Source organism: Python bivittatus, unplaced genomic scaffold (genome assembly GCF_059951505.1).
Source record: "Python bivittatus isolate LINGU-HERP-01145 unplaced genomic scaffold, Pbiv_v1 ctg000480_np1212, whole genome shotgun sequence".
NCBI lineage: Eukaryota > Metazoa > Chordata > Lepidosauria > Squamata > Pythonidae > Python > Python bivittatus.
The window spans coordinates 93,090,117-93,102,720 of record NW_028277075.1 but is presented as its reverse complement, the minus strand read 5'-3'; the positions used below and the strand labels follow the sequence as shown (position 1 = coordinate 93,102,720).

Sequence of the window (12,604 nt, the reverse complement as noted above, 5' to 3'; positions counted from 1 at the left end):
CCCAGGCTGAATGCTGTGACATTCCATTTAATGCATTACTCTAGTTCAATGAGAAATCACTGAGGAGTGCTTTTACAGTTTTCAAGTCAGCTGTGGATCCAATTTATAAACATCATACCTAGTTAATTCAGATTGAAACTGTCAAGACCTAGTGTTGTCAAACTACTCTTCTTTCTTTCTTTTTTTAATATTGGAAAATTTCCTTAGTAGATAATGGGGATGCTGTGGGCTCATAGCCTTTGAGAAAGTATTTCATGATTTTCTGATTAGCATGGGCTGGGTAAGAACACTGGCTCATATATGAAGGTAAATGGATTGCTTTGTGATCTATTGAATCTTCCCAGGTACTATTATCAGACTAATTAGTCTATAGTTCTTCTTTTTTGATGGGGACATTTGATCTCTTCCAGTCATTTTGTATTTCACCAGTTCTCCAGGATTTCTCTAAGATAATACACACAAGTTCATCCAGACTATCAGCAAGTTCTTACAGTTCCTAAGAAATAATCCATCTATAAAGATTATCCACCTTAATCCTTCAATACCTAAGATACAATAGGAGATTTAAACTTATTCAGGGTCAGTTAGTGTTCTTTATGTATTCAACCTTGAGCTGAAATCCTGATTCTCACAACCAATTCATCATATTTGGCTGATAGAACTCATATCCTCCTCTAGGAAAAGATTGAACCAAAATAGGAGTTGAGTAAATCTATCTCTTCCCTGTTGCTTTCTTCATTAAATAGCTGGTATATAGTTTAATTCTTCTATTCCATGTCATTTTGAAAAATCTGCAATTTGTTTTGGAAAGTATCAAACCCATCCTCTCATTTGTTGGTTGGTCACTAGTGAACACCAAGTACAATGCTGCTTTAATTCCTTATTTTAATACAGGTACTTTTACCACTGTTGCCAAGTTCATTTACTTTGATTACCGAGAAGGGGTGAATATTTTTATCTGTGCTACTCCTCCTTGCTTTCTAATGCTTCTGTTCATTTGATCAAGTTGCATCCTTCAGTTCCTGCATCTAAACTGTGAGAATCATCGGACTATTCTATCTATTAAATCATATTTGCTTTCCCATAACAAAGATTAACTAATTACAGTGGTACCTCTAGTTACGAACTTAATCCGTTCCGTGACTCTGGTTGCAACTCGAGTTGGTCTCAAGTCGAGGTAAAGTTTCCCATAAGGTTCAATGTAAATCCAGTTAATCCATTCCGCCCTCCGAATTTGGTCGCACCACGAGGCAAATTTCCCCATAAGGTTCAATGTAAATACAGCTAAACAGTTCTGAAACATATGCATTTTATTTTTAAACCTCAAAAACCTTCCAAACGCCACAAAAACCTTCCAAACGCCACAAAACACACCACAAGCCTCACCGAACGTCTCCTTGCTACCGTGATCTCGCCCACAGGAAGCCGCGACCGCGTGGCAGCAGGGAAAATGGCCGCGGATCCGGTTCGTAAGTAGAGGCGAGTTCGTAAGTAGAGGCAAATTTTTGGAGCCGGAGCTGGTCATATCTCGAAAAATTCGTAAGTAGGGGCGTTCGTAAGTAGAGGTACCACTGTAGTTTTAATTGCCATATTCTCATCCATATTCTAGACAACAGAGGCCATGAACTTTAAGTATCAATGGTTTTCCATATTTTTCAGTGAGTGATTTAATAGTTTCCAGTGTAATTACTCTCACCTGATTTTTACTGGAATTTTTATGCTGGGTTTCCATTTTCAATCCCAGCAGGATTCAGTTAAGGCTTTCTGGGGAGGTATGGTGAATTGAAGACAGGTTTGCAAAAGCAGAGCCGACAACTGCAGCAACCAAGGCATCTGTGAGGAGACCAGTTCCTTGAAACCTCTCCAGATAAGGAGAGGATGGGAGATCGGCCACATGTGCTCTGGATGGCTGCTCCCTGCAAGGCAACTGCAAGATAGTGGTTTTCCGCAGGAGACGACAGGATTAGCCATGTTGCTCACAACCATGGCAGAGACTTTTAAAGGACAGTAAGTTCATATACCTCACTTTCTAATCACTTTCAGAAATTGCTCATTAACTATTTCTAAGCTATTAGAGAACTTCAGAATGACAAGTTTGAAAATGCTTGGTGAGTCTGCTTCAATCCTGAACAAAACAATATTTTAATCATAAACTTAAGAATTTAAAGAACTGAAATTGGATTATTGAAACTTTTACAATAAGATTTTGGAATTAATTATAAAGTACAAAGAGCTTCTCGTGCGAAATAGATCCTGTTTTGGTTTTTACAAGATAGATAAATTATTTCATGATTTCAAAAACTGGACACTAGAGGATACTAAAGATTTTAGGTAGAGGAAAAATATACAGGCCTGTAAGATGGTGCAGAACATTATGACAATAAAAATAGTGAAGGAGGCTTTTGCAGAATGGAATCAAAAAATAGTAGCCACAATATCAACAACGTCAGTAATGGCATCTGCTTCTATGGATAGACTATATCTAAAAGATGTTACTGAAGAAATGTCAGATGTAGAACAAATATTCTCTGACAGGATAGAGATGGTATCAAAAGTGGATTTATAACTGACAGGCCAAGATAATGATTTAGAAAAGGATGTTTCATTATATCTACAACTGAAACTGGCTGAGGTTTTAAAATTTCATTTATATTTCCCTTTTAAATTTAAAGAGAGTGACCTGGATATATTTTTTTTTTCCTACTGGATTTACAAAAGAGACTTGTTGAAGCCTTGAAGTGTATGATGGGACAAAGAAGAAAGAAGAGAAATCAAATCCTACAACAATGTTTGAACCAACTAAAGAGTAAAACTGTTAGAAGTAAAAGGAAGGAATATAAAGTCGGTTTATTTGATCAAGGTTAAAATAAGATATGTTGTTACTTCTGGCTACTCTTTATGGGCTTTCTGCTGATACCAGCATGAAAAGATGATATTTTATGGATTTGTTTATAGATAAGAGAAGGGATATGGGATGAAGAGATCAAGGTTTGTAACTTTAAGAGGATGAAGAGTTACTAAATTTGTTTATACTTGTTGTGATGAAGGTTGGAAATCACTTCTTTATATATTTCTTTTCTCTTTATTATATTCCCACTTTTCTCTATTTTTCTTTTTTTCTTGCACTTTTTACTCTTTCTGTCTATACTCTTTTCTCTAAGTTTTTTTGTATTAGATTTTACTATTATAATCAAAATTCTTAATAAATATATATATATATTCCCAACAGGATTCAGTTTAAAGCCCTTCTGGTCAAGTTGGCATGTTTCAGCCAGAAAACCTAGTCTTTGTAAGCTGTAGTCCAGCTTGTGCCATCCATCCATCCATCCATCCATCCATCCATCCATCCATCCATCCATCACTGAGATCATGCAGAACATGATCCCAGACACCAAATTTCTCTTCTGGATATCATTTCAATAGCTAGTCATTCACTTGATGAATAAAATCCAAGGGGATGGGGTTGTTGCTGCACTTGGCAATATTACTTGTTCCCATATAGAAGGGCAAGAAAGAATGCCAGTTTGTTCTTTAATTTTATAAGACACATTATAAAAAAAATATTTCCCTTTGCTCCTTATCATACAGTAGAACGGATCCTCTTACATTTAAAATGTTTTATGTAAAAATACAGATTTTTGTTGTTTTTAATGAATTCTGCTGGTTTTTTGTTGTTGATGATGATATTTTGTTGTATTGTTTTCATATTTTTATTTTGTACATTCCCTAGAGTTGTGTATGTGAGATGAGCGACTACATATATTCATCAAATAAATAAATAAATAAAATTTAAATCCAGTCTATGCCAGCATCACATGTATCGGTTAGGGTTAGTCCCCACCCACCCAATGCTCCCCTAATATAGCTGAAAGCTAGGCTACATTCAGAATCTTGCAAGAGATGCCAAAAACAACAATAAAGATTTGGGGAATGTATTTTAAATGAAAGGAAAGCCAAAGAAAGTGTAGGTCTAGTGTGATGAATCAGTCTGTCTTCTCTCAAAGGGGAAGTGGAGCCCCAGCTGGGAATGAGACCTGCAGCTTAGGATAAACAAACACTAAGAGCAAATTCAGCTAATTTAAAGGTATTCAAGTCTCCAGGGTCATACAAGTCAGGGCACTGAAGGAACTAGTGGACATAATTGAAGAATTACTCTTGGTAAGCTCTGAGAAGTTCTGGAGGACTGGCAAGATCTCAGAAGACGGGAGGACAGCAAATGTCCCCATCTTCAAAAAGGGGAAGCAGAAGATCCCAAGAAAATACCAATCTATCTGCTTGATGTCTATACTGGGCAAAGTCTTCAGTCAGATTATCAAACTGGAGCATACTGAGAGGAGAGCTTCTAAGAAGTTGGAAGGTCTAGAAGCTAAGTCCTGTGAAGAAAGGTTAAAAGATCTGACTATATTTAACATAGAGAAATAACAACTGAGGGGAGATACACTAGTAATCTTCAAATATCCAAAGGGTTATCACTTAGCAAAGGGAGTGCTATTCTCCATTACCCAGAGGGCATGACCAGAGCCAGTGGATTAAAATTACAAGGAACTAAGTTCAAGCTAAACATCATGAGGAATTTCCTGACTACACAAACTGACAGCCAGTGGAACAGGCTACCACATGAAGTGGTGAATTCTCTTTTGTTAAAGGTGTTCAGGCAGAGGCTGGATGGTCATCCATCAGAGATACTTTAGTGGATCCTGAACTGATCTCTAAGGCCCCTTCCAATTCTATTACTCTATGTATAGAATTCCAATTCTGTCATAACATACCCAGCATTAAAAAAAATTGAACTAAATGAAATAAACAATGTCATAAAACATTCATTAAAGCTAGATTTATAAAGATCTCCAAAATGTGATCAACTTTCATTTGCTTCTGTTGCACAACACCAATCTTTTCTGCCTTCAAACTGTAACATGACAAACCATAATTCATCCAAAAGTAGATGAGAATGGCCATCCTCATATTTCTGTTTCTTAACTCAGAAGCAAAATATTCCCAATACATTTTTTCTCAAGCCTTTAGGCTTCTACTTCTTGGATTTGTGCTGGATTTGTGTGCTGACATTTCTAAATATAACTTGCTCTTCTCTAAATGTCCTCTTTTGGTTTGGCCTGATTTTGACATTTACTTTTCTTTAGCCTCTCTACAATAATACTAACTGGCACACTCCTGGTATTTTCACACAAGGTTCTGTATCTGAATTAATATTTTTGGCAAGATGTATTTGAAACTAAGTTTTGTTTGTTTGTTTGTTTGTTTGCTTATTTATTTATTTATTTATTGTATTTATATGGCCACCCATCTCATACAAAGTGACTCTGGGCATGATCTTAATTAATGTTTATCTGTTATAGTATCTATGGGTACAAATTAGGGACTTGTATAGACTTTGGAGTTGATTCAGCCACTCAGAAAACAGTCCATCACCTTCAAATGATTTGGTGGCACAGGTGGAGTCTGAATCTTCTATCTCCCTCAGACTGTAACTGGAAATGAACAAATGGCTACTTTTCTATTGGATCCATTTTTCTCAGTAAAAAGTAGTACCAAATTTTAGACAAATAGATGCACATGTTTTTATAATCAAGTGTGCAATGTTTTCTTAAAGAGAAATCAACTGCCAATAATTCTGGCTATGGCAAATAACTTTTACATTCTTACATTTCCTGAAAGAATAAGATAAAACCTGTAGGACAAGAGATCTATCTGAGAGAATTATTTGTATTTCCAGTTCGTGATTTAAAAAGGACAGAGTTTTCCAAGTATGTTTTTTGCAGATAACTGGAAAAACATATAGAGCAGGCCTGCCCAACCTGTCAGGGGAAAGGACACATTTATAAATTAAACATCCTCACGGGTCACAAGTGAGCATGAAACTGAGCAAACTCAGGGAGGCAGTGAAGGACAGGAAGGCCTGGCGCAATATGGTTCATGGGGTCACGAAGAGTTGGACACAACTTAACGACTGAACAACAACAAAATGGGCCACAAGGAAATATCTGGAGCACTGATCAGCTGTTGCTTCTGGCAGAACAGCAGAAGTGCTAGGGCAGATAATAAGGCCTTTAGATGCTTAGCAGTATGTCTTTTGGGGCAATGGTGATAGTAGCACTGGTTGTAAATTTACTTCTTTTTAAAAAACACTGATGGGCCACACAAGGCTGCTTGGCAGGCTGCATATAGCCTGTGGGCCGTATGTTGTACAGGTCTCAATTTTCAAATGTAGAGGAATTTCTAACTGTGTTAATGTTCTTCATATTTCTTTTTTTTTAATAATATTTTAATTAAATTTTACACAGATAAAAGCTAATATAGAACTAAAAAAGATAAACCAAAAAAAAGAAAAGAAAGAAAAAGAGAGAAAAAGAAAGAAAAGGAAAGAAAGACATATGAAAAGCGACTCCCCCCTCCCCCCAAACAAGTATAAACATTTGAAGTAACTAAACACCTTCTCTAGTATTACGGGGGGGGGGGGACCCTCTTCTTCCCATTTCTCATCTTTTAACAATAGCCAAATTATATTTAAAAAATCATCAATCCATCTTACTCAGCTAAGGCATTAAGTGTACCAGTAATAATAACCTATATATTTTAACCTTTGACAAATAAATCCATTATACATTTTGACATATAGCTCTCTCTAATAAGTAAAACATAAAGGATTTATCCCCACAGGTATAAAAAAAATACCCCATATGAAAAAATCTTTAAATCTTACAGTCCTGGTTTAAAAAAAAAAAAAAAAGTTTCCAACAATAACAACCCAAAATCACAATTTATACAATTTAATCCTGATAAATAAATCCACTTTGAACTCCTTTATCTTTTTAAAAGGCCTGATCTTTAGTTGCTTCTTCAGATAAAGTCCCACATGATAATTTCTTATTTTCTCCCTGTTTTCAGGAACAATTTAAGAAATTTAATACTTCCCTTCTATGGGAAAAAAAAAGATCAGAGTCACTCTTCTGATCTATAATCTGGATATCCCCTTTAATTGTTAAAACATCAACCAGCATAATTTGTAGGCCCATTCAGTTTCTTTCTCCATGTCACTCTTATAGTCAAACATTTTTAAGTCTTTTCAAATCCACAACATCATTTTCCATATCTTCCATATCCCTTTTATAGTCTGGCAATTTTTTAAAGTCCATTTTAAGATCCCCATTCAAATCATCCTCAACCTCTGTTTTATCCAATAGAATCTTTTGTTCTTCTATAATCACTGTTAGCTCCACTTTGAAAGTATCAGAAAGTTTTAAAAAATAGGTTCTGAACACACTCTTTCCAAGCCAACTTAATTTTTTCTATAGTAAAATAATATTCTTCCATTACATTAGTAAGTATTTTCTCCTTTAATTGCTCTCTGGTTCCCTCTAGTTAACCTTCAAGTCTTATCTTTTGTTCCTTTTCAGAGTCAAAACTTTCCCACATTAAGGTTTCTTACAGTTAACTCCAAAATCATCAGCTGTATTTTTATAAAATTTAAAACAGTCCATAAAAACTATCCTTTCAGTTCTATCTGGCCCCTTAACTGTCCTAAACTCCCTTTTGCTGTTTCAAAAATTACAGTTTTTTCTTTCCTTTTTAAACTTACTTGAATCTTCCTTCTTCAAGGGTAGAAGAAGATTCTCCTGGTGTACAGCAACTTGCCCTTCAGAAGGTTCTTAATTTCTAAATAAATTGATAATAAGTAGTTTCCTTTGTCAATTAAAGGACAAAGTTTATGTGAATCTAGTATCCTTTTGAAGACTCCAAACCATGCCTTAAGCTCAATGTTTCCTTTGATTCCCAGAGCACTCAACCCACTTAAGATCGCTAATTTGCAATCTCTTCACAGGAAGCCTCTGTAAGGAGTATTTGTGGGCGATCTAGTCATCTCCTTTGTTCACATATGGTTACGAAGAGCTGGCTCCTTCACTGCCTCCTCTTGTCCACTGCAGCCATCAGGAACTCAAAAACGGAGCCATCTTCAGTCTGCCATTACTCCCCTGGAAGTCCATGATCTTCATATTTCTGAAGAAAAATTATTTGTTTTTCCTACTCTCCTCCATTTTGAAGGGCCAATTTGTCTGACAACAGCAAACAACACAGTGATGTTGCTATATTCAAAGCAAACAAAAGATAGACATAAAGACTCTAGAATTCTGATGATTGAAGAAATGGATATGGAACAAGGAATGACAGAAACTGAACTACCTGAACATCTAATCCAATGATGGTGATGGATGGCCATAGTCCAGAAATATAAACTGTAATTTTTACATAGTTTTCCATGAGGAAGGGGTATAGATTGGAGTGGATGTGGAAAGAAGTTCCAGGAAAAAACTCATAATCCTGACTTAGCTCAGTAATTTGCCCTAGAACACTCTTTTTTTTTTTTGTTCTAACATTGTGTTTTTCAGCCCTAATTTTGCTCCATCTGATATGAGCATAATTTCTTGTTTCTTTTTAATATGGACAGAAATTATGTTTTTTGCCTTGCATAATAATGTGCGCTCATTTCTTTTGACTTTTTTCTGAATATATTCACTTTTGCAAGAGCTTTTCCTTAAAATTGCCTTTTTCTCTCCTATTTCCATAATGTATAGATTTTATATGTATTTTTTAACAGAGAACTCCATCCTCACATTTAGAAATGTGTAACAACAGAAGAGTATTTTCATATAGTAATTCCAGATGTGTGAATTTCATAAAAACAAACCAAACAAAAATAACCCTTATCTCTTTTTTTGTCCAAGTTTGATTCTCAACTACTACACTTTTATATAACACCTTTATAAACTTACATTCTTGAGGACCAACACATATATGATTTTTAAATTTCTATCTTCAACTTGATCATATTTTTATTTTAATGTTAAAGACATTTTAATGTTCTGGTAATTTTACTGTCATGTGAAAACATTCCTACAATTTAAACAGCCAAGAAAAGTAACTTTTAGCATAATGAAAAACATAATGATATAAAGCATTTGATGATATAACAAAATAATTAGTTTTTGGATGTTTCTTAAGCATAGGATAAGCAGACAAAAGAACTTTTGGTTTTGAGCAGTATAAGACTGAGTTTGAAATAGAACTGTGTACAAATGATGAACACATTATTGCTAAAATGTATAAACTTCTACTGAAATTTGAAATAGAAGAACAAGTGAAAGAATGTATGATAAAGTGGGCTAAGAACTTTGGCTACAATATACAAATCGAACAGTGGGAGAATATGTGGTTGAAAGGACTGAAATTTACACTATGTTATAACCTTAAGGAGAATTTTTATAAAATGATGTATCATTGGTATGTGTCACCAGAGAAACGGTCTAGAATGTATAGAAATTCATACTTCAAATTTATATTGGAAATGTGAACAATAAGAGGGGACATTTCATCATGCTTGGTGGATGTGCAAAGAAGCTAGAAAATTTTGGAGTCAACTATATATACTAACTGTATACTGTCACCCTGCTTATTTAACCTATATGCAGAGTACATCATGAGAAATGCCAGGCTGGAAGAATCACAAGCCGGAATCAAGATTGCAGGGAGAATCATCAACAACCTCAGATATGCAGACGATACCACCCTAATGGCAGAAAGTGAAGAAGAACTAAAGAGTCTCTTGATGAGGGTGAAAGAGGAGAGTGCAAAAGCTGGCTTGAAACTCAACATTAAAAAAACTAAGATCATGGCATCTGGACCCATCAATTCCTGGCAAATAGAAGGGGTAGAAATGGAAGCAGTAACAGACTTCATTTATTTGGGCTCCAAGATCACCGCAGACGGAGACTGCAGCCCTGGACTGCTAGGAGGTCAAACCAGTCAATCTTAAAGGAAATCAACCCTGATTGCTCATTGGAAGGATCGATAATGAAGCTCAAGCTCAGATATTTTGGTCACCTAATGCGAAGAGAGATCTCTTTGGAGAAGACCCTGATGCTGGGAAAGATTGAAGGCAAAAGGAGAAGAGGACGGCAGAGGATGAGATGGTTAGATAGCATCACTGAAGCAATGAGCATGAAACTGAGCAAACTCAGGGAGGCAGTGAAGGACAGGAAGGCCTGGCGCAATATGGTTCATGGGGTCACGAAGAGTCGGACACGACTTAACGACTAAACAACAACAATATATACTAATTGAAAAGATTTTAATGACTAATATACAACTGAAACCAGAGGCTTTCCTTTTGGACTAATGGATAAACAGTTGGAAAAAAAGTCATGGAACTTTGTTTTTATACATAATAATTGCAACAATATTATTATACGCACAAAGCTAGAAAGATTCAGCATTACCCATAATGGAGGAACGAATGGTAAAGAATGGAACTTGTCAAGATGGCCAAATTGATATCTTTGATCAGAGATAAGACATTATCAAAGTTTATTGCTGACTGGAAACCCTTTATAGACTTTATATGTGAATCAGAAAAAAATGAACTTATGATATATGGTTTTGATGTTTAGGAAAAAAAAAATTATAGAAAAAAATGAAAGTTATGCTGTAACCATAGAGCAAGAGGTAAATTTATACTTATAACAGTTGTAAAGAAAATTGGAAGCTATGTAAATGTAACAGATAAATAAATAAATAAATAAATAAATAAATAAATAAATAAATGCTACTTCTTTATATTTTCTTTCTTTTTTCTACACTTTTGGCTTTCTCTTTTTTTCTTCTTTTTTTTCTAAATATTAGTTTCTGTTACTTTTTATCTTTATTAAAATCTTAATAAAGTTGTATTAAAAAGAATAGGATAAGCAAATGGAGTTTGTCAATAAGAGACAGAAAAAAGATCTTACCAATCATAGCAACATTTCAGATATTAAGATTCACAATTTCAAATGCTGATATTTTACTAAATTCTGAATGAGTAAAGAGCTTCAGCTCTAGGCTGGTTCATGTTGTAAAACTTGAATTTTAAAATTTCAGAATCAGAAAGTTACATGCCTCTCCAAAAGCCTCCAGCTGCAAAGATCTTGTCCCACTGTTATTGCTCTAGGATTAAGAAAGCAAATGCCAAGACACACAGTCCAGAAACAAACAGCATACAATTTATATGGATTGTTCTTTAAAGGAGAAAACTGTATTTTAAGAAAACCTATGATAAAGATTGGAGACTAAAATACATAAATGGGGATTTGAATCACACATCCAGGATAACAGCTCCAACAACACAGTTCTAACTTCTATAACAAAACAGTACTAAAACCGAATAAGAATACAGTAGTTATACTGAAGTCCTATACTCAAGTACATAAAAGTAACTCCTATTGAATGCAGTGGGAAGTACTGGTGGATGGGCATACATAAGGCTGCATTGTTTAAATAGCAAACACTAAAATGATTGTGCTCTTCAGATTATCTAAGCAAATGGAAGCTAGGCAAAAATTACTGCAGCTGTTTCATTTTCCTGTATTGCAACTCAGATCTTTTAAAGTAGTATTCTACTGGAACATCACTGTGGTAGTATGACTCTTCCTAGGAAAGGGGTTTTTAATAGAATATTCTCCTATTGATCTTCAATATATTGCTCTCAAAAAGATATACTTCGTTTATTATACCACAGAGAACTACTCACATTTTAGCCCACTTGTCAAGTTCTTCGTCCAAGTAAGTTTTAATTTTCTTTGGCTGAAGACCAAGAGAGTGCCCAGCAAAGTAGATGCAGTTTTTATTCTCCTTCACTAAAGCTGGATTGGCTGAAGGGGAAACAATCCAAAAAAGCCATTAAAAGACTGCCACTATTCTTATCTGCTAGAAACAAACATGGCAAATGACAGATTCATTTATAACTAAAGACATTAACATGCGTCTACCAAAAGATTATTCTCCTGTTGTGGGCCTTTGGTACACAGAGCAGAAAGCATTTGTGAAATTGACAAAATCCTCTTCATTAAAAAACACAAAGATGTCAACCATGGAATCAGTTCTGTGGTATATGTTTGCTAAAGAAATATATGTTAAAATTAACTCTGATACATTATCATGCTGCACAATATTAAAAACCATGCTACTTGTATCAAAGTATAGCAAAAACATGTTAATTCACTTCTCTTTCAACACAAAAGAAGGTAATTTGTATATATGATTAGGTCAGCTATTTATAACCTTGGCTTCATTCTAGATGTGTTGGACTGTAACACTCCATAAGACAGATTGATGAGAATGCCAGAGTTGTAGTTCCAGTTCTTTGGAAGATATGACTACAGGGAAAGTAGCATTTGATCAAAAAGTCTGATAACTACTGACAGAGGGTTACCAAGCCTTATGAAGAACAGTTGAAGGAATGGGATATGATTATCTGACAGACAAGAAAACTGAGGAGGGATATAACAGTCTTCCAATATCTAAAGTGATTTCATACAGAAGAGGGAGCAGACTTGTTCCCTGTTGCCCCACAAGGTAAGACCAGAATCAGGGAGCTAATATATGGGGAAGTAGATTCAAGACAGAAATTAGAATTTCATTCATATATTCAGAAAAAAGTAAAATACAGAAAAATCAAAAAGAAAAGAAAAAACATAAGAAAGAAAAATACAGAAAAAGAAAAGTAACTTCCAACTTTCTTTGATACAGGCATAGGTATAAAATACATTAACTTCTT

General features: G+C 34.9%; 1 protein-coding gene and 1 long non-coding RNA gene across 5 annotated transcripts in view; one reads left to right on the top strand and one right to left on the bottom strand.

The window, feature by feature from the left end:
- The window catches only part of LOC148215073 (uncharacterized), a 180,770-nt gene that overhangs the window by 71,027 nt on the left and 97,139 nt on the right, over nt 1-12,604 (top strand). The gene's annotated exons all lie outside the window — the stretch shown is intronic.
- Nucleotides 1-12,604, bottom strand: part of KYNU (kynureninase) — a 126,174-nt gene that overhangs the window by 90,091 nt on the left and 23,479 nt on the right. For both annotated transcript variants that reach the window (XM_088146523.1, XM_088146522.1), the window contains exon 3: nt 11,579-11,699. In XM_088146523.1, the coding sequence (XP_088002649.1) occupies nt 11,579-11,699 (121 nt within the window). The remainder of the gene's footprint in view (nt 1-11,578; nt 11,700-12,604) is intronic.